Source organism: Zalophus californianus, chromosome 1 (genome assembly GCF_009762305.2).
Source record: "Zalophus californianus isolate mZalCal1 chromosome 1, mZalCal1.pri.v2, whole genome shotgun sequence".
Taxonomy (NCBI): Eukaryota; Metazoa; Chordata; class Mammalia; order Carnivora; family Otariidae; genus Zalophus; species Zalophus californianus.
In genome coordinates, this window is record NC_045595.1 from 157,228,216 (window position 1) to 157,255,487 (window position 27,272).

The 27,272-nt window shown below is 36.7% G+C and overlaps 1 protein-coding gene across 1 annotated transcript in view; it reads right to left on the reverse strand.

Moving 5' to 3' along the window:
* The window catches only part of GRAMD1C (GRAM domain containing 1C), an 85,002-nt gene that overhangs the window by 13,929 nt on the left and 43,801 nt on the right, over window positions 1–27,272 (reverse strand). Inside the window, exons 7-10 of the mRNA XM_035728963.1 lie at window positions 19,380–19,498; window positions 16,578–16,710; window positions 13,287–13,449; window positions 6,162–6,299 (exon numbers count right to left, since the gene is read on the reverse strand). Of these exons, the coding sequence (XP_035584856.1) occupies window positions 6,162–6,299; window positions 13,287–13,449; window positions 16,578–16,710; window positions 19,380–19,498 (553 nt within the window). The remainder of the gene's footprint in view (window positions 1–6,161; window positions 6,300–13,286; window positions 13,450–16,577; window positions 16,711–19,379; window positions 19,499–27,272) is intronic.

A 27,272-nucleotide genomic window follows, 5' to 3' on the forward strand; every position in this document is an offset into this window, starting at 1 on the left:
TCTGCCTTATTTTACTTTGCATTATACCCCTCCTTGTCCATCCATGTTGTTGGAAATGGCAAAATCTCATTCCTTTTTTATGGCTGGGTAATATTCCATTATATATATCTACACACACACACACACACACACACACACACACACACACACACACACACACCATTCTTTATCCATTCATCAATTGATGGACACCTGGGTTGCTTCCATATCTTTGCTATTGTAAATGATGCTGCAATAAACACGGGGGTGCATATATCTTTTTGAATTAGTGTTTTCATTTTCTTTGTGTAAATATCCAGTAATGGAAATACTGGATCATGCGGTAATTTTTAATTGTTTTCAGGAAACTCCATACTGTTATCCACAGTGACTGCACTGATTTGCATTCCCACCAACACTGTACAAAGGTTCCTTTTTCTCCACATCCTTGCCAACACTTGTTATTTCCTGTGTTTCTGATTCTAGCCATTCTGACAGGTGTGGGGTGATACCTCATTGTGGTTTTGATTTGCATTTTCCTGATGATTAATGGAAAGAAGTAGTTTTTAATTATTTAAATTTTTTTTGGCCAGTCCTAACTTCATTATGACTGTGTTATCATTTCAACAATAAAGGAAAATAAAATTAAACGTAAGGCACTATTCTTGTATGTGACATATTCCCCATCTTTGATCCATTTACTTCTAATTGTGGTCTATTAATACGCTTTTTTTCTTTAGAAAAGAAAATTAAAAGTTGTTTCATCTCTAGTCTTCATTTTGAAGTTCCCAGTACCTGGGAAGAGAAGTAATGGCACCTGCCTTATCAAACACAAACAAAACAACACTTTAACATTCCCATTATTGAGGACAAAACCTTGAAAGACATTTGCCATTATGCAAAAATAAGCCCTTGATCCCAACTTGTGGAAAAATCACATTAATAAGAAATCATGTAATGAGAAATCATGTAATGTTAATGGCTTATCTGTCAAAATCTTTAATCAAGGAGGGGGCTATGGAATATAAATAACTATATAACATTTCTATAATTAAGAAAGCTATAAGAAAATCTCTCTGTATTTATGGCAAGATCTTGGTTAAAATCCTCTTATTTGCTTAATAATAACACAGTGAGGGGTGCCTGAGTGGCTCAGTTGGTTAAGCATTTGCCTTTGGCTCAGGTCATGATCTCAGGGGCCTGGTATCTGCTCATGCTCAGCAGGGAGTCTGCTTCTTCTTCTCCCTCTCCCTCTGCCCCCCCACCTGCACGCACGCGCGCGCGCGCTCTCTCTCTCTAATAAATAAAATCTTTATTTAAAAAAACAATAACACAGTGAGTAAAAACACTTTGAACATACATATATATTTTTAGAACACAGTACCATACAGCGAAGATCATTTAACAAGCCAAAGACTAGATTCCTAGTAACAACAGCGTGAACTCTTTTCAAAGATCTGACTAAATCACCTAATGCTGTTAGCACTCATGGACTTAGGCAATTAGTATGTTTGACTGCTACTTGTCAGCATCCTAAAATATAGAAGTCTTTATCTAACCCATTACCCATCATCAAAAAAAATGAAGCAAGCTTTATGATATAGCCAATTTTACTCAACTTCTTTCATACAGATAGGTCCCAGATTTTTTGAGGGACCCCAAAGCTGCCTTTTGAATATCTGGAAAAATCTTTAAACTAAAAAGGGAGCATCACAAACTATAGAATCTACCATGCAAAATTTTGTAATATATATATTATTTTATTTATTTATTTATTTATTTATTATGATCTCTACACCCAACATGGGGCTTGAACTCATGACCCCAAGATCAAGAGTTGCATGCTCTTCTGACTGAGCAGCCAGGCACCCCTACCATACAGAATTTGCTGTAAAAATATTTTTTTTAGTTGTATATGAAAGAAGATACAAAAGTTACTTTAAAATAATTTTCAAAAAATTGATATGTCAGTCTGTTTCAAAAAAATTATAAATTATACAAATAATCCATTATTAATTAGCAACAGAATTTTAAGATATCATTGAATTCTATTGTTAAAACTGCATATTATTTAACAAAGCAACTATTAACAAGGATAAAAGTATGTCTTCCACTTGTATGTCACCAATGTTGCCAACAATCCTACTGAATACCATAACATCATATAATTAACAATATTTTGGAATAATCAAGCCCCCCAATACCTAAGTAAACCTCATCATGATAGAAAAAATTGGGGATGAAAATATAAGAAAAAATGGCAACACTATACAAAGGACACATGTGCCATTTTGATACACTGAGTTAAGATAATAAAAAAGCAGGAATTGCAGAATATTCTGTGACTCCTTTGATGTAATAAAGTTTTTAAATTAGTGAGTCTTCACACCCATTAGGATGGCTGTTATTACAAAGACTGAAAATCACAAGCGCTGGCAAGGATGTGGAGTAATTATACATTGCTGGGCAGAATGTAAAATGATGCAGCCACTATGGAAAACAGTATGGCCGTTCCTCAAAAAGCTAACCATAGAATTACCTATGATCCAGTAATTCCACTTCTAGGTATATACCCAAAGGAATTGAAAGCAGGGACACAAACGGAGATTTGTATATCAGTGTTCACAGCAGCATTATTCACAATAAAAAGTAGAAACAACTGAAAACTCCATCAATGTATGAATGGATAAGCAAAATGTGCAATATACATGCAATTGAATAGTATTCAGCCTTAAAAAGGAATGAAATTCTGATACACGCTACAACATAGATAAACCTTAAAGACATACTAAGTGAAATAAGCCAGACACGGATGCCTGGGTGGCTCAGTCCGTTAAGCGGCTGCCTTTGGCTCAGGTCATGATCCCAGAATTCTGGGATCGAGCCCCGCTTTGGGCTCCCTGCTCAGTGGGGAGTCTGCTTCTCCCTCTCCCTCTGCCCCTGCTTGTGCTCTCTCTCTCACTCTCTCTCAAATAAATAAATAAAATCTTAAAAAAAAATAGAAAGAAGCCAGACACAAAGGGATAAATATTGTGTGGTTCCACTTATATGAGGTATCTAAAGCAGTCAAATTCATAAAGACACAAAGTAGAATGGTGATCATCAGCAGTTGGGAGTAGGGGGAATGGAGAATTATGATTTAATAGGTAGAGTTGCAGTTTGGGAAGATGAAACAGTTCTGGAGGTGGATGGTGGTGATGGTTGCACAACAGGAATGTACTTAATGCCACTGAATTGAACACTTAAAAGTGGTTCAAATGGTATACTTTATGTTATGTACATTTTGCCACAAAAAAAATTGGTGAATCTTGGGAAAGTCATATGGGTTTTATTATACTACTCATGCAACTTTTCTGAAGTTTTACAATTTTCAAACTTAAAAAGTTGAATAGGAAGACTTAACACTTAGTTTTGAATTATAAAAGTAGTATCACAAGCTGTAAACAAAAATTTAAATGAATACCTATTTAAAAGCTCTGTAATTAAAAAAAAATCCAATAGTACCATCTTAGTGCTGAAATTAAATCCACAAACAATTGACTATACACAAATCTTTCTGTTAAAAAGAAATATTTCTTAATATTATTAAAAAGAAGGCTTTGTGGGGTACCTATGTGGCTCAGTTGGTTAAGTGTCTGCCTTTGGCTCAGGTCAATCCCAGGGTCCTAGGATTGAGCCCCATATTGGACTGCCTGTTCAGCAGGGAGCCTGCTTCTCCCTCTCCCTCTGCTGCTCCCCCTGCTTGTGCTCTCTCCCTCGATCAAATAAATAAATAATCTTTTAAAAAATAAAAATAATAAAAATAAAAAGAAGCCTTGGAACTGAACTTTGATTACCAGGTAACAAGTTCAGAAGATAGCAGAATGGTGTGTAATCATAAACAGATTATCTCTTTGGGAGCAAACCTTCTCACTAATTCTAGGTCTAAATAGCAACATTCCTATTACTGCTTATACTTGTAATTAGCAAGAAGACTTTGCTTCCAAAAGCCACTTATAACATCAGATAGCAAATATGGTCATCCATATTGAAGCTAGATATGATATCAGACACCTAATACAGTTGTGAGTCAAAGAATAAACTTCAGGGGCGCCTGGGTGGCTCCTACTCTTAATTTCAGCTCAGGTCATGATCTCAGGGTCCTGGGATCACGCATCAAGTTGGGCTCTGTGCTCAGTGTGGAGTCTGCTTGAGATTCTCTCTCTCCCTTCCCCTTTGCCCCTCCCCTTGCTCTCTCTCTCAAATAAATAAATAAAATCTATTAAAAAAAAAAAAACTTCATTTTGTACCAGCATGGAATACCATGCTAGTCCCTCATGGGCCTTTCCAGCCATAACAGTGCAGTGCAATATCAACAGGCATCATCTTAGAAAATTAAGAAAAATAACATATTCAGCTCTTCTGAAATATCAAGTTCTCCAGATAGACACGAATAGCAGGAAAATACAAAATAGATTCAGAAGAGATATAGTTAAACATAAGTTACTGAGGGAAGAGGAAAATTTATATCCCTCAGATATTCCACATTCTTAAAACTAGAAGAACAGAAAAAAATGATTTTTTTAAACATAAAGTTCTTAACATAATCACAGGACTCAATAGCTATCAATGAGAAATCACTTTGCTATACTCTCTGAATACTAAGAAAAAGGTATTTTTTTGTACCTAGAATCTATATCAATGATATATTCTATGAACATGTAATTATGTTTACATAGAAGTTTCACATAAAGCAATAATACTTAATGGTTAATAAAGTGGTTCAATTATGAACTATATTTAAATTGACTGTAGATGGTGCCTGGGTGGCTCAGTTGATAAGCGTCTGCCTTTGGCTTGGGTCATGATCCCAGGGTCCTGGGATCGAGCCCTGCATCGGGCGCCCTGCTCGGCAGGAAGCCTGCTTCTCCCACTCTCCCTGCTTGCATTCCCTCTCTCACTGTCTCTCTGTCTGTCGAAAAATAAAAATTAAATCTTAAAAAAGATAAAAAATAAAAATAAATAATAAGTTGACTGCAGAATAACTTTCTCTTTGACTGTATCAAATGACTCAACTTATATGAATCTCTGCTGCTACTGTTTGCTATAGAAAATTATAGCAAGCTAAACCATGTGCTCCCAAAGTTTATAAAATATATTGGAATATTTAGGAGAAATTCAGTTTCAAACTAACTATAAGCTTATTTGAGATGTTTACCAAAATAGAACTTTCAACATATAATCAATGAAATCCTTTTTATGAGTATAACTAATTTCCTAACTGGAATCTTTTTTTTTGTATTTTCATTGAGATATACCATAGATACTGCAATCTGAAGTGTATAGCTCCATGAATTTACACAAAGAAAACACACATGTGTACCACTACCCAGATCAAGATAGACTTTACCAACATCCCAGAAGCTCCCTCCCACTCTTTACCCACCCAACTCTCCACACAGTAAATACTATGCTGATTCTGTGTCCATAAATTAGTTTTGCCTGTTTTGAACGTTATATCAAGAAATCATAGTATGTACTCTTTTGTGTCTGGCTTCTTTTGCTTAACATTAAATCTGTAAGATTTACTGATATTGTTATAAGAAACAGCCATTTGCGTTTTTTTCATTGCTATACAGTATTCTTTTGTGTGAACATACACAATTTGTTTATCCATTCTAGGAACTGGTGGATATTTGGGCTGTTTTGTTTTGGGACTATTATAAATACGCTGCCATGAACTCTATACTACATGTCATTCACAGTACACATGTATCCACTTCTGAAGGATACATACCTACTAGTAGAATTGTTGAATCAGAGAGAATTTTTATGTTCAGCTTACTGCCAAACCATTTTGCAAAGTGACTGTATCAATTTATACCCTACTAGAATCCAACTGTTCCACAATGGAATCCTTTTAAATAAGGTTCAACCCAACTGAACTGTTACATTAATAAATAAATGGAGTTTTAGTTTCAAAGAGTTTGAACTTAATTGTAGGTAGGATCTGACGAACTGAACAATTAGTCAATGTTTACATGTAAATTTAACCAAAATGCTTAAATACCAATTCATATATCACCAAAATAAAATCAAAGATTAATTTTCCCCCTGACAACATAAATCAATTTATACAGGCTCAACTCTTAAAGGATAATAAAATTCTCCCATATTTATCATTAGATAGACACAAGACCAACCGATTATATTTCTAGAATTGGCAAATCTCTGCATAAAGCGTGAACTGGTGAAGAGCAATTCAAACATTCTCTCAGCACTGATATGAAAAACACGGTTGATATAAAGTCTTCCATGAAGATCTTTCTCAGGAATATTTTCTGGGGAAACAAACAAACCACAAGACTGAAAGGGAAGAAACCAAGGAATGGTAATTTCAAGATTTTGTTTTGTTTGTTTTGGCACAAAATGGTTTTTAAATGTGATTACAATTATCAGCACATTCCAAAACACTATTAAAACTCTAATTTGGCATTATATACATAGGTACTGTATGTAAGTATACATAATATATATCTAATTAAACTATATATGATCAATATTTCAGTCATCAAAACCCAAAAGATACAAAAATATCTAACTTGAATGATACCAAACTTCCACAATATATCTCTCAAGAGTATTTCAAAAGTGACAAGGTTAATACTGGGACACATAGGAGTGTGTTTACCACAGCAATTAGCAGGTCCTATTTCTGAATGCTCATACATTCAGTAAATATTAAATAATGAATGGCTCTAACATCTGCTGCACTCACTAACTCAGTCAGCTGAATAATGCTTCCAGCCTGATTTAAAGCTGACTGCCCCAAGATAAGTATCATCGTATTCACAACCTATTCCCAATACCACACAAAAGAACTAAGAAATCCTTCTGAAAAGTATTCTTCAAAGCTAAATAATGGAATATCACATTTTTCTGGGAACCTGATAATGATAATGATGTTGAAAACTACTGGTAGCAAATAAAGAAACAATATCTGCTCACCTCTCCTCATGTTCCCTGGAAACATTATATAAAATAGCCCATGCTTATAGGGTACTTACTGTAAGTCAGGCATTATACTAAGCATCTTACAAGTATCCATTCATCTTATCCTCACAGCAATCCTGGGAGATGGGTGATATCATCATCATCTCATCATATAGATGAGGAAAACTGAGGAACAGAATTGCCAAAGCTCCATAACTAGTGAGTGACTGAAATGGAACTTGAATTTACTGCAGCTCCAGGGCACACAAACTTAACCTCTATTTTATACTGCCGGGAGTTTAATTTAGAAGAATGGAATGGAATGGAAAGGGAAAGAGAAAGGAAGGGAAAGAGAAAGGGAAAAAGGAAGGGAAAGAGAAAGGGAAAAAGGAAGGGAAAGAGAAAGGGAAAAAGGAAGGGAAGGGAAGGGGAGGGAAGGGAAGGGGAGGGGAGGGGAGGGGAGGGGAGGGGAGGGGAGGGGAGGGGAGGGAAGGGGAGGGGAGGGAAGGGAGGGGGGGAAAGGGAAGGGAAGGGAAGGGGGGAAGGGAAGGAGGTTAAAAAAGAGAAGAGAAGGAAAAAGACAGCCAGGAATAAGAGTCTGGTAAAGGAAATAGAGTAAAGCAATCCAATGTGAAATCTTAATGATTTCAGGACTGGGATTATTTATTATCTCCAAGATTATGCTCCATTAATACAGAATAAAAACTGTGACAAAAGCTCCCCATATTACAGATATCACGCTCTAAGAAATATCTGTGTAGAGCATCTGTCAATATTAAGCCATTGGGAAGCAGTCTGGTCAAGTAAAGGCAGTAGTCTAAGAATCAGAAAAATTCTTCTAGCTCTGCCTTCATCCCAACTATTGATTTTTCTCCCTCATTAAATGATTTGTGTCTATTTTGCTACAGGTGCAAAGAACTTAGGGCTATCAGGCAGATATTGATTTACCTTTTCCCTGCAACAATACTATATGTAGGCAAAAGCTAGGCATGGCAATTTCAAATAATGGCTCCTTTGGTATAGAAATAAATCACTGAAACTAGGTAATGTGCTAAGGTTTTGTGAGATAACTTCCCAATTAGGCTTGAAAAATAGCTTTTTCTGAAAGAGAATATATGTTCATTGTAAAAATAATTCATATATTCACAAAGAAAGCAGATAAGTATAGGTGATTCTATTGATCCTGCTCATTTCCCTCACAGATCTTATCTCTATTTGTAATTATATCTTTATTGGCTTATTGACTTGTTTATTGCCTCTCTCCTGCATAAGAGTCTAAGTTCCATGTGAGTAGAGACCATGTCAATTTTAAACACCTGTATACATTATGTACTTGGCATGTAAGTGTTAAATAACTATTTTTGAATAACTACTAAAGATGCTTAAAAAAAGTATATTAGGATCAATTTTTATTTACAGGACTTTCATTGTACAACCATATTTTTTAGCTTTTTATTTTGGAATAATTTTTAATTTATAACTAATGAAGCTGGGTGTTATTCCCACCCTTTCCCAGTAATGTCCTTTTTCTGTACAAGGATCCAATCCAAAATGCCACATTGCATTTAGTTGTTTATCTCCCTCGTCTCCTCCAATTATAACAGTCCCTCGTTCTTTCCTTGTTTTTTAATGGCCTTACACACTTGAAGAACACTGGTTAGGTATTTTGTAAAATGTCCCTCAATTTGGGTTTGTCTGTCTTTTTTTCACCATTAGACTGGGGTTGTGAATTTGGGGAGGAATGCCTGCAAAGGTGAAGTGCCCTTCTCATCAGACTCAGGGGATCCGGGCTATCAACATGATTTATGATAATGTTAACCATGATCACTTGGTTAAGGTGGCATCTGGCAGGTTCTTCCACTGTAAACATTACCATGTTCATCTTTCCATGTTCTGTTTGTTAGAAATGAGTCACTAAGTTCAGCCCACACTCAAGGGAAGGAGAATTAAGCTCCATCTCCTGGAAGGGGGAGTATCTATGTATATTATTTGAAACTTGTGCTTTCTCCCCTATTTACATATTTATTTGATCATTTATATCAGTATGGACTCATGAATAGTTATTTTATACTTTAGGTTATAATCCAGTGCTATCATTATTTATTTTGTTGATCAAATTTTTTTACTTTGGCCATTAGGAGCTCTTTCAGGTTGACTCCTATGCCCTTTTGATACTTCTTTTTTTTTTTTAAGCATTTCTTTATTTCTGGGCCTACAAAGTACTCCAGCTTCATTTTGTGTATTCCCCACCTCAGCCCTAGAAGCAGTCATTTCTCTAAGGAGTTCTCAAACTGTCATTTTTCAAAAGCAAGTTTCTTGTTCACAATTATGAAGGAAAGAAAATTACACTCATATAAACATTTTAATATATTTTCATATTTCACTTAAACTCCATTATTAAATTGTTCTGTATTATGACTGATAGAATAGAATTCATGGTACTACCATTGGAAATTATTAATACCTTTTGTATGTAAATTAATTCAAAGAAGTAAGGACATGAAATAAACTATTTCCACCTGGGATTATATATTTATGACATTCACAGTACTTTAAAGCCTCCTGTACAGGTACCATCACCAATAATATTGTTGTAACATATGAAGCTAGCAAGTGGTATTTCTTTTTTTTTTTTTTTATTCATTTGAGATAGAGAGAGAGAGAGAGAGAGCATGAGCAGGGAGAGAGGGAGAAGCAGGCTCCCCGCTGAGCAGGGAGCCCGATGCGGGGCTTGATCTCAGGACTCTGGGATCATGACCTGAGCTGAAGGCAGACGCTTAACCATCTGAGCCACCCAGGCGCCCCTAGCAAGTGGTATTTCAAGTGGGGAAAGAACACCACTCAACCTGGTAGCAGGTTACTATTTCCAATAAAGAAGGAATATTTCTTGAATTGAAAATTTTCAAATCTATCAGTTTTTGGCCAGTGGAAATGATGGGAAAAGTGAGACAGATAAATAAATATGAGAAGGACATGGGCATAAAGGAATAAAACATATGTTGACAGTGTTTTGAGGGTTCACGAAAAATGTACTAGGTAGGTATGCAAGAACAGCGTATGATTTGGAGTTTGAGTAACTAAGGACACACAATTTGTTATATCTTCTATCTTCCAAAAACTGGTGACCTGCTGTCTTCTTGACTCAGATTGAGGGTTTTCTTTGCATCTGAAAAACCAAGTTCAATTTGAGAGCGTTGTTCAAAAACCTGACTCAGGTAACTATGTCAGGGTTACCTGGTTTAGTCTCATGGCTGCTTCCCTGATGTGCTAGACTATTTCATGGCTTTTGCTAAGCTTTCTCCAGAGGTCTACTTGTCCTCACCTTTAGTAATTAATAAGCATCACCTGATATTTGATTCCTGTTTTTCTTTGCTTGGCTTTCCCATTCATCTTGTTCTGTCAGCTATAGGTCACAGATTTCAATTTTGCTATTCTTATGTGCCCCTCCCCCAGCCTAATCTTTGCCTGACTTAGCTTCCATTCTCAACATAAGTGACTTTGGTTAGGGAATCCTGCCACACGTTCTAATCCCAGCTATATAAAATTAAATTTAACTTTCATGACACAGCCCAGGCGTCTCATGCCCTCAGACAGCTTGTCAGTTTCCACTCAAGGCTCTACCTCCTGGGGCAGAGGTTTCACAGACTATCCATGACATGATAGAGCAGGGCAGGTGAAAGAAGTAAATCCTAACAGCAACAGAAATATTGTGGCCGAAAACATGGCCATAATGTCCTTACACTTGTAGATGTGAATACATTGTGTCAACTCATCTTCATCTGCCAGGAAACCCCTAGCACCTTCTCATATGCTCTAAACTCCTCCCCAAAACTGGGCATGTAGTTAATAAGCTGAAGAAAGCTTGTCAGCAACAAGACTCTGGATAAACAAGGTTCTACAGCTTATTCTGTGAAGTATTACATATCAAATTTTTAAGTTCGTATATGGTTTAACAGATTAAAACACAATGCTTAGCATTTTGTTCAGGAGCTGGCAGCCCAGAACCCATTTCTGGAAGTACAGAAATATTCCCAAAAAGGCACCCTTCAATCTTGGTGGGTTCTAAACTGCCTATCAAAGAGTAAGAACATTAAAAAAAGAAGCCAAAGCAGATTCTAGGCTAACTTTCCCTACACAGGCTTCAGTTAAACTCCACATCAAAGGGACTGAACTAGCTGCTTCTGGTCCCTCTGTGAGATATTTCATGATGCACTGCTTTGCTGATTCCTCTCAGGGATACATGAGTCTCTACTTCAAATGGTCCAGTGCCCCCCTCCCAAAGATTACAATCTATAGGTGGCAGAAAAGAGGAAAAAAGAAAATCCTCTCATTTTCTCACTGAGTGCTCACAATGGTAGATCAAAATACTATCATTTTATTTTTTTTTAAGATTTTATTTATTTGAGAGAGAGAGCACATGAGAGGGGGGAGGGTCAGAGGGAGAAGCAGACTCCCTGCTCAGCAGGGAGCCTGATGCGGGACTCAATCCAGGGACTCCAGGATCATGACCCGAGCCAAAGGCAGTCGCTTAACCAACTGAGCCACCCAGGCACCCCAAAATACTATCATTTTAAATAAAATGATGTTGGGTTTAAAATAATCTGCCACCTACCTAACTCCCTCTAAATACACACACAAATTTCCTGGGATGGTTTGCTTCTTTTGACCTTTCTTATTTTCCCCAGTTCACTGACTTCAAGTGTCTTCACAACCTCACAACTTCCAAAAACTAAAAAATAGATTCATTAATTTAATGCACATAATAGGTCTGATAAGCCTGAGATTTTGAAATCTGCTTAGCGAAAGCAATGGAAGTACTTGATTTGTTATGTAATGATAATCTAATAAGAAAAAAGTCATCCCGTTCACCTTAAAGAAAACCTCCACAAAAGAAGGCTGGATACCGTATGTAACGTCTCAATGCTGTAAAGCCAGTCTTTAAGGGACACCAGCAAGGGAGGAAATGGGATCAGGGCTCCCATGCAATACAGCAACTACACTACTGCTATTCTTTATTTCTAGATATGAATGCAGCTCACATGAGATTTAATATTACCCTTTATGAAGCTTATCATTAATGTTAATTTGATAGGATCAATAAGGAAACTTCTTTTTAAGAACCATTCTTATAAAAAAGAGCAGGTAAGACAGAGGAGGAAAAGAAATCCCTGTTTTGGCCTCACTTACCTGTGTGGCCACTGGGTGCCAGAGCAGACCTTCCTAAAGTCAGAAGTTCAGCCAGGCAAGATTACTAATTCATACTGCTGCATACCAAAGCATGAATGGTAAGGACACTAAGAGAGTCTAGTCATTCATGGAGCTCAATCCTTCTAAAAGAACTTATTCTCAACTATCTTTTCAAAAGAATTCAACAACTGTCTTCTTAGTGCATTCTGTGATTTTTAGGAACTACTGAATTTTTATTTATGTATTCAAGAGCAATGGATTTAGTTTTCATTAAAGATACTTGCTACAGTGTTCCCAAACCAAAGTTGATTTAGATTTGGTTTTCATAGATTTGGTCTTGGTTTGCTTTGAGATTTGGATTTGATTTTAGATTTGACTTGGATTTAGTTTTGGCTTCCACGGATTTGGTTCTCACTATAATAAAAGGCTTCAGGGGCTTCCACACCAGGTCTAATCTGAACAGTAACTGGACTAGCGAATACAATCATATCCCACAGATCCAAATCACTATAATGTCCCCATGCTAATATCCTGAGCATTGCTGGACAGAAAGCACAAAGAGCAAAATCCACTGGCATTGCTCCCTTTCCTGAAATTGGAAAGCAGTCACTCTTCTGTATCTTTCCCCATGTCTCTCCACTTCACTGTTTCAGATGTCAACAATCTTACAGTTAAAAAAAAAAAAAGATTCCTTAAAATGCCCACTTAATAAGTATGACAAGCCCCAGGTATTAACTGAGAGAAGGTAGAGAGAACATGATTTCTTATAAAGTTTCCTTTAAGCAATTTTCTACTTTTGTATCTCTCTCTCTCTCTCTCTTTTCCTTCCTTTTTTCTTTCTTTCTTTTTTTTTTTTTTAGTAGTTAAAAGAAAGTAAATTATGGTGTGTATAACACTATGAAGATTTTTATTCAGATTTGCCTTTCCATTCATGGAGATCTTCAAATTCCAAGCTGAAAAGTGGAGATGGGTTACACCTAGCAGCTTCTTCCCACTATTTTTTATTAACTTCCACCTTTCTTTTGGTTCTTTATAGAGTGACAATGTGTCTAATGCAACTAAATTCTCAATCTGCATTCACCCAATACAAAGATAAACATTAAAAGACGTAATTGAAATCTTATTAAACTTTATAAGAAATTCTTTACCTTCATCAACAGAATCTGAGGTGCTGCTTTTGTCCAGAGAAAGATACTCATTTTTATTCAAGTCCAGTGATTTTGATGGCATTCTACTTAACCTCTTTTCTGAAGTTAGTAAAGGACTCTTTTTTATCTGTTTTTCACTTTGGGGTGCCTCTTTCCCTAACCCCTAAAAGGCAAACAATCCAGTTAAAAAAACATTTATTGGCTTAGATTTTAAGGAGGGAGCTTTAATAATAAAGATGGTTTGAAATATAGCTCTTTGAAAAATGTTTGTTATGTTTACATCACATTTCTAATACAGTCCATAAAATATTGATAAATAATAATATATTATCTTACAACAAATTCTAAAGTCATCTTCTTACACAGTAATGAACAATAAATTTATGAAGAACATCATATAAAAAAGAACTCACAGCATCATGTAAATCACTTAAGCAGAAGGGAAAGGGGAGCAGGGGACAAAAATAATGGAACAGCAGGTTCTTTGGGGTGGGAAAGGGAGAGGAATCAAGCCCAATTAGTATCCCCAGACAATACCTGCCCCATCATCTCAAGGAAGAGAACTCCCCCATTCTCAAGACCAGTAACTACAGGGGAAAGGGAGAGAAATAGATAAGAGTCAGGTAAGAGTACAGTAGAGGAGACTGGATTAACAGGAAACATTAGTTTCATAGCAAACTTGTAAGAACACAGTTGGCTTTGCTGTTAAGGGACTAAGAAATTGGGCATTAAAAGATATTCAATATATCATACTATCCATACTTTCTGGGGATGATTTAATCAAGATACGTCATTTCTATAATAAATTTAATGTTAGGCATTAAAGTATGAATGCTATTGCTATGTTAGTATTCAAGTAGAACTGTATTATAATTAGGTTTAATAGAACAGTGTAAAAATATAAACAATACAGCAAAGTACCTTCTTGCATCATCTGTCTGTAAGCAGATGAAAGACAGCATATTTCTAATTCTTACACTTCCTGCCCCGTGAGATCTTTGAGCAGCACTGAAGGGCAGAAGCTCCAAGGAGGAGACAGGTTTCTATTGGCCACTCAGAGAGCAGAATAACAACTGGGACCAAAGACACAATTTATGAAAGGATTATACTACCCTAGTCAGAGGACTGATTCTTCAAGCAGAGATTACTGCTAAAATTGAGATTTGATTTATTTTGGAGTTTCACACTACAAAGTAACATGCTTACTTAGCTGACCCAGAACCTCTTTAGCAAATCCTAAGTAGAGTAAGTTTCCACTCATATTTCTCCTGTTGTTTGTAATTAAGATATGGTTCCTATTATAAAGAATAGGGACAGATACTTTTAGGAAAAGTAACAGTCACTGTCTTTGAGTGGTTGGCATCTGGACAACTTTTATTTCTTTGCATTCTTTTCTATATTTCCTGAATTCTTCCAAAGAATATTAATTTTATAATTTAGGAAAGTTGTAATTCCATTTAAAAATGTTTTTAAAAATGTTATTTTTCACTTTTTGTTATTTCCAACTTTCTTGGAAGTATAAATGAAACAAAGTAAGTGACATATGATATCTGTTGACATCTGAGAACCTCACTATACTGTTCTCGAATGCAAAAAAAAAAAAGGAGTGAACTTCTATATTACCTGTATTCCATAACCCAAAAACCTCTATACTAGACATCAGTGAACGTATGATCACTCTTAAAACGTTAAAGTCTTCCTCTATATTCCATTTCCTTTCCCTAAAGGAAATATAACATCCTTTAGGCAAGAACCAATGGATTATCTATTGTAAGAACAGGTACAGAAGATGATGTCATGGCGGTAGTAAGAAAGACTCAAGATTAGTAGTTTTGAGAATGCAGTCCTCAAAGTCAGGCTTTTGTAAAAGGATCAGGAAATTGCAAGAGATCTCCCGTCCTGGTACCTCCCTAAAATTGAGTGGTTTGGTTTTCTCAATGAGAACATATACAGAGATTGGCATCCAAAATCACCTCCCTTGTACCAATAATAAGTTTCTAAGGGTCTCTAGATGAATAGTTTTGTAAGAAATCCACAGTACAAAATCAGACTGGGATAAACGTATGACGGTGGCCTGAAACCAGTTGGTAACTTGGTGGCCTTTACATATTCTGTTTCAGTGTTTTCCCAACACTTCTTCACAGATGCTGGGAGCTCCATGGGAGAAGGTAGAAAAGGTCCCTTGCTGGCTACATGCAGATTCACCTTCAATTATAATAGCTCATGGTTATTGAATACTTAATGTGTGTTAGGGATCCTTCAAAGCACTTTCACATATATTAATTCATTTAATCCTTATTTAAAACCTCAATGGGGTATTATTGTCTTCATCTTATAGCTGAGAAAATGAAAGTATAGAAATGTTAAGTAATTAGGTTAACTTCTTTAAGGGCATTCAGGCAGCAAGTGGCAGAGATAGGATCTGAAAGCAACGCTCTGCTTTAAACCAAGAAATTCAGCTGTGGCCCAGACTTGCATCCCCAGTCAGCAGAACGAAAGCTCTACAGTAGGAGCCCCCTCAAGACTCAGAATGTGGTCTCCAAATGCCACTCTTCACTAAGAACTATGGCCCATTAGGAAAATGGTTGATACTAAGTCTGGGACAGTAAGTGTACAAAGTGTGCCTGGGACACATAGTTGTGCTAGAAAGAAAGGAAGCCATCAAAGATTATTGATCATTTCTAAAAAACAAAGAAGCCAATCTGAAGTGGCTCCTGTTGGCAGAGGAGACAAACCAAGTATTTAAAATAATAAATATAATGACTCAAGTGATAGAAACTCACTGAAATTAAAAAAAAAAGCAATGGGCTTATAATGATACTTGAAAAAATAAAGGAAGAAACTAAGTAACTATGAATTAACCAGATGTGCCTGCTTTCATAGTCAACTTAAGAAGCACCCGTTGTTACTCAAGCATGCAGCGCAGGGTTCTCATCTCCCCCTTCAAAACAGATTCTTTCTACCACACATTCCACTTAATCTGAGAAAAATTCTGCTAACTATGAATTCCTCTATATTATTATATCTTTAATGACATCCAACCCCCTTATAGACTAATGCTCAGGAAACTGTCTGGTAGTTCTGCTCCATATCCAGCTCTGAACAAAACCACGTATTATTCCCATATAACCTCTGCTACTTACAGACTTAAAATCCTTCTCCTAAGATAAAGGAGCAGCCTGACATCTTAAAGTTTTAAACATTTTGTACAGTGTATTTTTATTTGATCTTGCATTACGATTAACACATAGCAGCATCAGATATATTTTAAAAGCGATACCATGCACTAACCCCTTTTGGTGGATTTCCATCAATTGACTCTGCTTCTGAAACCCGATTAACTGATTCTCGGGTAAAACTGATGGACTTGGAAAATTTTTCATCTCTCTCTCCACAGTCATCCAAGCTACTTCTTCCTGGACTTCTGTAAGAAACACATCATTATAGAAATATAATCAAGGTCAATTCTATACAAATGAGTGATTTAGTCTCCCCACTGAGGTCCTTTGCTATTATAAAGCATTTTGACAACAAATGGGTTTTTGTAATGTAACAAATAAGCCCTACTTATAACAAGGCCATCTTCTTAAATCACATGCAAATTGACTTCATTTCAGAAAACAAAATATGCTCACATGAGATTTTATAAATTTTAGAAACCATTAAAAAATTAACCATGTACAAGCGGCTGTAACAACAACTAATACAATGAGTATTATAGTTTGTTTAAATTTCAGTTATAGACCACCACACAGCTTTGAAAGGTACAGGGTAGATGTTTGTTGGATGCCAGTCAATACCAGAAGGCAGTTTCAGATCTTCTGATTCAGTTCCAGCTGAGGTGGTGAGTCCCTCCCAGGAGGGGGAGCTCCTGATATCTGAGCACAGACCCCATCAATTAGTCCATGCCCACCTTTTTGCTCTTCTCCTTCCTAAGAACAAAGTTTAAGGAACAGCTTTCATATGGTCATAGGAACATGACTACAACAAATGTCCTGAGACCTACTTTTCCTATCTCAGGGAGGAACATAAAGAAAGGAAAATCTATGAAAAATAAAAGGAGTACAACTGATCTAATGTCCAGGTCTCAAACTTACTAAGCAATTATTCCTATGTAATCTTTGCTACATAGAGACTTAAAGCTTTTTAAAAATAAAGTAGCAGGCTATCATCTTTAGCCATGTTATCCTAAGGAAGGAACACCCCTATTCTACCCCACCCAAATAATACTTAGGTCTGCCACCAAGTCACTCTTGGCCAGGCAGAATGGCAGGGCTAAGGGGACCCAACAAGAAAAATGGCCTTGAGACTCGCTCAGCAGCTGAGTGTCTGCATGTGGGGATTTTAAGGATGGGAGTGAGCTGTGGAGAAATACAGAAAGGAAAAAGGAGGAGGGAGAGAGTGATAGAGAGAATGAAAATGAAGACAAAGAAGATGGGAAGAGCTGAGGAAATAAAGGTTTGAGACATATACGCTTCTTTCGGGTAATGGGAAGAAAGAGAAAAGGAGGAGAGGGAATGAGGATCTGGCCACATATTCTCTGAGAAAGCACTCAATCACCAGAAGAAAACAGCAGCTTCTCTGGTGATTTCAAAAAGCTGGACCTTAGAGTATATAAAGCAACTCATCAAAAATATTCATTCCCTTCTTCTTCAAAGAGTAGAAACTCCTCGAGGTGGCAGGGACCTTGGAGCTCATCTCATTTCAGAGATGAGTAAAGTGAGGATCAGAAAGGCTTAGAGACTTGCTTGAGGTTGTGCAGTTACTTGGTGGCCAAGTCCAGACTAGTATCCAGATCTTCTCCACCATAATCCAAGGTTCTCTGCATTATGTCAACTGCTTTTCTACCCAGCTCCAATACCTAAGAGAGACTAGGAAACTTCACAAGAAGAGCAGTACAATGGAAATGTTTAACATTACAGAAAACTAATAAAATATGTATGTGTAACCACATAAAAAAGACGAAAATGTTGATGCTGAGTATAAAGAGGATCAGCATAACTAGAAGGCTACCTAAATAAAGGAAAAATTATGTACACAGTGAGACTTCTAAAAGATTTCTATTTTAAGATTTATTTGCTACAGAATTTTTAAGTAAGAGTTTTATTAAGATATAATTCACATACCATAAAATTCACCCCAATACAGTGTACAATACACTGGTGATAGAGTTGCACAGTCATGATCACCACTATATAGTTTTAGAACATGTTCAGCCCCAAAAAGAAATCCTGTACCCATTAGCAATCACTCCCCATTCTCCCTTCCTCCCAGCCTCTGGCCACTACTAATCTACCTTCTGTCTCTATGGATCCACTCATTCTGGATTCCATTTCATATAAATGGAATCATAAAATATGTGGTCTTCAGGGACTTGCTCCTTTCACTTGCTTCTCTCACTTATAATGTCTACTATAGAATTTGATGTATTATCCCTAATTGTTTTTATTGCTATGACCTCAATTACCGTTGGACAAAATGCACTTTTACTTGTACAGGTTAATAGAAATGTCCATTCTTCCCAATGAATCACAATCAGTCAAAAATGATCTCTCTCACCTCTGAATCTCTTTATTACATTATCTATTGCTCTTTGGCCTTTATCATTTTCAACCTTATATTATAATTATTTGCATTCCCCATAGTACTATCAATTCCTTTCATTAATGCATTCGATATTCATCGAGTGCCAACTACATGTCAAGCACTACTTTAGGGTTTCCTCAAGGAAACATCAAATTATCTTTGTATCCTTCAAAATAACTACTAATTTATTTTATTGTTATCTATACGATCAGAGATGTCACTAGGTACTTCTCCAGATCCTTAAAAAAAGCTTTACTAAAACCACACTTTAAGCAAATCCTAGATAGCATAGTTACAAAACTAACATTTCCTTATATGTCCTGTATTTGCTTACCAATTTAGCAAACTACTCGCTGTCCTCACCTTTCACTGCATTCCACTACAGTGAACAGAGGCAAATTCCACCCAAAGATGAATTAACAGAAATTCTAAATTAGTAAAGTCTAAAATAATTCTGCTTGAATTAATGATTAATAAATCGTGAAATTTCAAGACATTTTGCTCTACCTTGGCTGCACATTATCCTCAATGGACAGAGACAAGTTTTCCATCTCTTCAGCACTTAAGCCTAGCTCATTGCCATAGTTCTGCTGGAGCAGCTGCCAGAATTCCTGTCTGGTCAAGCTCTAAAATGACAGAAAAATTACACTGAGTATTGGAAAATATAGGATAGGACAACATAGTGATTCAAAACATGAATTCTGAAGTCAAAACGACCTGTTGTGCAGATTCTAAATGAGTAACTTTGGTCGTTATTTGACCTTTCTAGATGTCAGTTTTCTGTATCTGTAAAAAACGGGTCCACAAAACTTATCTGACCAGGTTGATAGGGGGAGTAGATAAAATGCTGATTTTAAAGTGTGTAACATAGGGCGCCTGGGTGGCTCAGATGGTTAAGCGTCTGCCTTCGGCTCAGGTCATGATCCCAGGGTCCTGGGATCGAGTCCCGCATCAGGCTCCCTGCTAGGCGGGGAGCCTGCTTCTCCCTCTGCCTCTGCCCCTCTCTCTCTCTCTCTGACTTTCATGAATAAATAAATAAAACATTAAAAAAAAATAAATAAAGTGTGTAACATAATAACTACTGTAAATGGGAAGTAAGATGTTTAAAATGGCCTTTGCTTATTATAGTTTTTTCACGGTATCTGGCAATCACCAATCTGCAATTTAAATTCTACAATCCAATCAGTCTTTTATGACCACTGGATCAACATTCAGAGTTCTAATCATCAATTCAGAACCATCCTCTTAATTCATGATTTATCTGAATATTTTGACCATTTTAAAAACCTTATATATCAGGGGTACCTGGGTGGCTCACTTGAGCATCTGCCTTCGGCTCAGGTCATGATCCCAGGGTCCTGGGATCAAGCCCCTTGTTGAGCTCTCTGCTCAGCCGGGAGACTGCTTCTCCATCTCCCTCTCCCTCTCCCTCTGCCTGCCATTTTCCCTGCTTGTGCTCTCTCTCTCTCTCTCTGTGTCAAATAAATGAATAAAATCTTAAAAAAAATAACTTATATTTCAGAAAACTTTAAGTTATATTTTCCTAAAATACAAAAGGCAAGAGGCTAGAATTCAGAGTATTTTCTTTGATTTATTTTTAACAAAATCCAGCTTGTTCCTTCTTTGTAGGTATCATATCAGAGTTAAAATCATCTAATACAAAAAACTCATGCATTACATAGCAAAACAAAAACAGTAATAGTATGATAACCAATGATCTGATTTTTAGAAATATTTCAAGTGGTTAATTACATGATTAAGCAAGGTAGAGGGAGGCAGTATAACACCTGAGGCAACTGTTGGCAAGATTCTTTATCTCTCTCATTCATTCAACAAATATTTATTTAGAACCTACCAAACATGTATCACTGCACTACATGGCAAAGGAGGACAAAAATAATGTACAAGAAAGCAAAAATGAACTTTTGGGATTTCATTAAGATAAAAAGCTTCAGCACAGCAAAGAAACAGTCAACAAAACTAAGAGGCAACCCATGGAATGGGAGAAGATATTTGCAAATGACACTACAGATAAGGGGCTGATATCCAAGATCTATAAAGAACTTCTCAAACTCAACACCCAAAACACAAATAATCCAGTCAAGAAATGGGCAGAAGACATGAACTGACATTTCTCCAAAAAAGACATACAAATGGCTAACAGACACATGAAAAAATGTTCAACATCTCTAGCCATCAGGGAAATACAAATCAAAACCACAATGTGGGCGCCTGGATGGCTCAGTGGGTTAAGCGTCTGCCTTCAGCTTAGGTCATGATTCCAGGGTCCTGGGATCAAGTCCCACATCAGGCTCCCTGCTCCACAGGGAGTCTGCTTCTCTCTCTGCCCCTCCCCCCACTCGTTCTCTCAATCTCTCCCACCCTCAAATAAATAAATAAGCTTTTTTAAAAAAAAAAACACGAGATAATACCTTACACCAGTTAGTATGGCAAAAATTAATAAGACAGGAAACAACAAATATTGTTGAGGATGTGGAGAAAGGGGAACCGTCTTACATTGTTGGTGGGAATGCAAGCTGGTATAACCACTCTGAAAAACAGCATGGAGGTTCCTCAAGATATTAAAAATAGAGCTACCCCATAACCCAGCAATTGCACTACTAGATATTTACCCCAAAGATACAGATGTTGTGAAAACAAGGGGCACATGCACCCCAATGTTCAGAGCAGTAATGTCCACAAGAGCCGAACTATGGAAGGAGTTGAGATATCCTGCAACAGATCAGTGGATAAAGAAGATGTGGTTCATATATACAATGGAATAGTACTCAGCCATCAGAAAGGATGAATACCTACCATTTGCATCGACATGGATGGAACTGGAGGGGGATTAGGCTAAGTGAAATAAGTCAAGCAGAGAAAGACAATCGTCATATGGTTTCACTCATATGTGGAACATAAGGAATTGCACAGAGGACCATAGGGGAAGGGAGGGAAAACTGAATGGGAAGAAAGCAAAGAGGGAGACAAACCATGAGAGACTCTGGACTCCAGGATACAAACTGAGGGTTACAGAAGGGAGGGGAGTGGGGGGATGGGGTAACTGGGTAATGGGTATTAAGGAGGGCACGTGTTGTGACGAGCACTGGGTGTTATATGCAACTAATGAACTGTTGAACACTATATCAAAAACTAATGATGTACTACATGTAGGCTAATTGAACATAATAATAAAAAAAATAATGTACAAGTTAAGCTCCTTGCTCTCAAACAACTTATAATATAGTTGAAGAAACATGGGAGACTTTTAAGTTAAATATGACAGGCTATAATATTATTAAGTACTAAAGTACTGATAGAATCAACATACTATAAAAGTCTAAAAGCAAGAAATATTACTGTGGATTAAAGGTGATCAGATAAGGCTACATGTTGGAAAAGGGTCTTCAGCAGAGCTGAAGGAAGGACATGAATGGGGAAAACAGAGAAATGAGGAAATTTTGGGAGAGGGAAACCAACATACAAATACAGAATAAATACATAAAGAACATAGGTAATGCTTGCTTTTTTTTTAAGTTTTATTTATTTTTATTTTAGAGAGAGCAAGCGCGCATGCTCGCATGGGTGAGGGGAGGGGCAGAGAGAGGGAGAGAGAATCCTCAAGCAGACCCCTCACTGAGCATGAAGCCCAATGCAGGGCTTGACGCCAGGACCCTGAGATCATGACCTGAGCCCAAATCAAGAGTTGGCCACCTAACCGACTGAGCCACCAGGTGCCCCCAGGTAATACTTGTTCAGAAGTCAGTTAATAGTTTATTGACCTAACTGGAGTAAAAAATTTAAGTCAAAGAAATTTAAGTCGGATTTTAAGTCAGAAAATAAAGATAGGGAGATTTAATGAGGCCAAAACATACATATGCCTTAAATTCCTCCCTGATACTCCCCTTGACAAATGCCACTTCTTTCTTTCTCCTCGTTTCTTCTCCCTGTCTGGTGGCTATGGAATCTTTGTTACATTACACTAGATGACCTTCATTATATTTCATGGAACCTCAAAGAGATTAAGAACAAAATTTCTATAGTTTAGACCACTAGTTTTCAATTTGCCATACCCAGACTACTAGGATTCCACAAGAGTAGTTGATGAAAATTCAGATATTATCAGTACTTTATTTTTTTTTTAAAAAGATTTATTTATTTGACAGAGAGAGACACAGAGAGAGCGGGAAAACAAGCAGGGGGAGTGGGAGAGGGAGAAGCAGGCGTCCCACCAAGCAGGGAGCCCGATGCGGGGCTTGATCCCAGGATATTTTTTGATTTTTTAAAGTATTGATAATATCTGGGGGCGCCTGGGTGGCTCAGTCATTAAGCGTCTGCCTTCGGCTCGGGTCATGATCTCACGATCCTGGGATTGAGCCCCGCATCGGACTCCCTGCTCAGTGGGAGACCTGCTTCTCCCTCTCCCACTCCCCTGCTTGTGTTCCCGCTCACGCTGTGTCTCTCTCTGTCAAATAAATAAATAAATAAATCTTAAAAAATAAAAAATAAAAAATATCCAAACAGTTACCTACAATAAAGTTATTCAAACTAAGTAAAATGTCAGGGCTCTTTGAGTCTGAATTACATTAGCCTAGAATAGTTATCTAAGGCTGATAAGAAACTCTCATTGTAAATAATGTGTGTCTAATGAACAATAATGTTCTAACGTTTTATTATTTGGTATACACCATTTGTTTGGTGGGCAAAGTTTTTTGAAGATTAGTGTCCATAAAAGAAAAATAAAAAGGATCACTAGTGGCAGAGAAAGTTAAGGAGCCACTGTCCTTGATGCTAAAGGTGTCCCCACACATTTCTTTTCTGACTCCCACACCAGAAAAGACATTTGTGAATAGCAATTAGCTCATACTAATAACTCAATCTTTCAAAGACACTATCTTTGAAATACTTTTAGTGTCATAAACGGACGGTTAACTTTATAAAGAGAAACAAGAACTATTTCAATATACTTGTGGAAGATTAACCTTTTATAAAAACTTCTCTGGAATAATAAATATGAAAGTATTCCAAAAACAGACTAAAGGAAATAGATAAACCAATGATAAATATTCAGACAGCTTCCTAAGAGTGAAAGATATGAAACTTAGACATAAAATATTAACAACAAAAACACAATTTTCTTTGACTACATAAATAAATGTTTAAAATATATTATCAAATACTATCAGGAAGTTAACAGTAAATAGAGTAATATACTTTTTTATCTATGTTTATATATATATGAACTCATATATAAAGTATATATTTATATATACAAATATAAAAATATAAAAGTATATATAGTATTTTATATAAAAGGTATAAAGCATGTACATATATAAATTAGTGGAAAACAAAATACAACTCATTTAGTTCACTATCTTTTTTTTACCATTTTTTTTTAAATTCACCATCTTACAGATCTGCTAATTTGTTAAAAATAACTTTTTCTACAAAGTTAGTCAAAAGTCGCAAAAAATGTGGTTATTTCTAGTCATACTGAATATTTAAACATTAAAACATATACCCACACTGATATTCATGATTCTCTGAATAATAATTCTCTGAATCTAAAACAACCTAAATTTTCAACAAAGGCTGACCACCTACCTGCAAACAATGGAGGGTCTCCCGGGTTCAGCCTGTAGAGAGTACTTTAATAAAATAAAGATGAACCAAGTAGCAATCAGATAAGACTCAAAAGTCAGAAGATCAATTTCTGGCCCAGAAAGCTTTGTATCCTCAGTATTCTGCAGTCTTTATCTGCATCAGAGTTCCAAATACTTAATGACAACTATGTGAAATCACTGCTTTACTCTTCTCATTTCGTTATGAGAAGCTTTTCCTTATGAAAGACACGTTCTACTGAGTTTAAAGCACATTATTTGTCACTTCCTGGTCTGTAGAATCAGCACTTTCCAAGGTTGCAGGTCAGAATGCAGAAGTGGTAGTTACACCTCACTCTACAGGTTCCTAAGCCACTCCTACTAAAAGAAGATAGGTAAACAGGGTTTTATTAAAGGGACAGTTCTTAATTTCTTCTTTTCCACACAAGATTAGGAACAATAAAATGCCAATGAAAATATCTGCTTGTGCTCAATTATGTAAGATGCCTATCGCAATATTATTCCAATCTCATTTTAGAGATTAAATATATTAAAGGTTAAATTTTTTCTCCATGCTAACACTTTCTTTCAACTCTGACGATGTCATTATTACTTCTTCATATGCCACTTCTTCAGTATGGATGTAGCAGCCCCATCAGACTTGTGCATTAACCCTTTACAACTATCAAAGATTGTTATCTCTTAAGTATTATAAATGGAACACCAAGAAATAACAGGAAGAGCAAGCTATTCAATTTCAGCAATTCCAATAAGCACTCAGCACATCATTCACCACTGAAAAGTTTGTATCTTCATTACTCAATAGTTCTTTCCTTTAAAAATATTTTTTACTTTCTTCAGAATAACTTCCTGGCAGGGACCTGAACTGTAATAAACACTATAGAGAGTCTCATCTACCAATTCCAATGTATTTCCCTGAAGAAAACTTTTCTTCTAAATGAAAAATCACAGCTTGCCCCAATTTCTACCTAGTTATTCCATTTAATTTAGTAAGATGTGTGGACAACATCAAATGCTACTCAATGAACTGTGACGATATCCTTTGCAGGGGGGTGTTAAAACCTAATTATTGTATGCAATAGCAGAATGAAGGACCAGAGCAACACTGGAGAATACTACTCCCTCAAACTAGAGAGCACACATGGGGGCTAGAGTCCACTGTCTAAAAATTAGTGGTTTTGACATATTATGGTAGTTCTCACAGGCTGAAACTGTAGATAGATATCCTTACTCTACTATGATAACCAAATTGCTATGAGAAAAATATACATTAACTATACTAGAAGTGATTTTATATACCTTTGCTAAATACAAAAATCCCTATAGCAAACCATGAGTATATAGTAAATTTAGTAGGCTTAAGGGGGAAAATAGAATCTAAGATTTAGCCCCAAAAAAGCCTGGTACACAAAGGCTGAATAGAAGAGGAGTGGCCAACAAAAAAAAAAAAAAAAAAAAGAGGGAAATACCAGAGAGGTAAGAGGGAAGTCCAGAAGGAATGCTGTCATGGAAATCAAGGGAAGAAGGTGCTCAAAATGGAGGGAGTATATGGTGGTTGCTGACAGATCAAGTACAAGGACCACATACATGGCAAGTACAAATGTGCCAAGGAGTGAAACAGCCTGGCAAACCAGTTCACCATGACTAGCATTGGTGGTAGGGAAAGTAGAGAAAGGGAGAAGGAAAAGAGTCAGTGGGAAGGGGAAGCAGCCAGAGCATGAGGAGCCTTGTATGCCACACTGAAGAATATGGGGTCTACACTGTTAAAATATAAAAAGTCACCTACTAGTTTCACATAGAAAAGTAAAAAGTTCAAAACTGTGTGTTTGAAAGATACTCTTTTAAAACTATTATCGCTTTGGTAACAATCTAAAGGACAGATTACAGTGTTAAAAAGAGATCATTAGGAGACTTTTGTAATGGTTCAAGCTAGACATGATGAGAGCCTTCATGAAAAACATGACATGGTTGGAAAAGAAGAGGTAAGGAACAAGGATACCTCCAGGTTTCTGGCTTGGGGGACCAGGTAGAAGGAGGCACACTTCACTGACCAAGGGAAAAGAGGTGGAGGAGTTCTACTAATCAAAAAGGCAAAAAAGAGGGAACAATATAAGAATACAAATACTTCTCCATTACCAGGCTATTATATAGAAAATGTTACTAAAATAGTTAGCAATTTTACATTTATTTTTTCCCAGGTAGGTTTGAATGTTGCACTTACTAGATTTATAGCACTACTAGAAAACTTCTACATTTCCAAGTAATTCCAAAAGAAGTGATCATTGGGGAGAGCCCCAAGAAAGAATAAGGGGATTTGATAAGGCTGAGGAGTCTGCAGAAGGCGGGATGACACTCTTCCAAAAGGTTTCAGAATTTGACATTAACTTCATAAACTGACCACTTTTTGGAGAATGGCCTGAGCATTGTCAGCGCCCTGGAGTTGCACTCAGAGTGGCTAACTTTAACAAGCCACACTCCCAGACCTCATATACTCACTCAGTGGTAAATACGCTAATGCACAATAGGGGAACAGGCCTTTCTAATCATCCAAAATCTTTCCTTCTGCCACACAGGGTGCCTCAACACCTTGGCAGTCATGTATTAGTAATCAGAAATTTGCATGATAAGCATGGAATCAGGGCAAAGGTAGACAGTTTTCAAGGACCAACTTTGATGTTGGTGTGGCCTGATGATTCATCTCTGTACATTGTCTAATGATAACAGTCTGCCTCTGTGACTCTATTTTTCTATCCTAAGTCCTAAGTTCTTGGCCTAA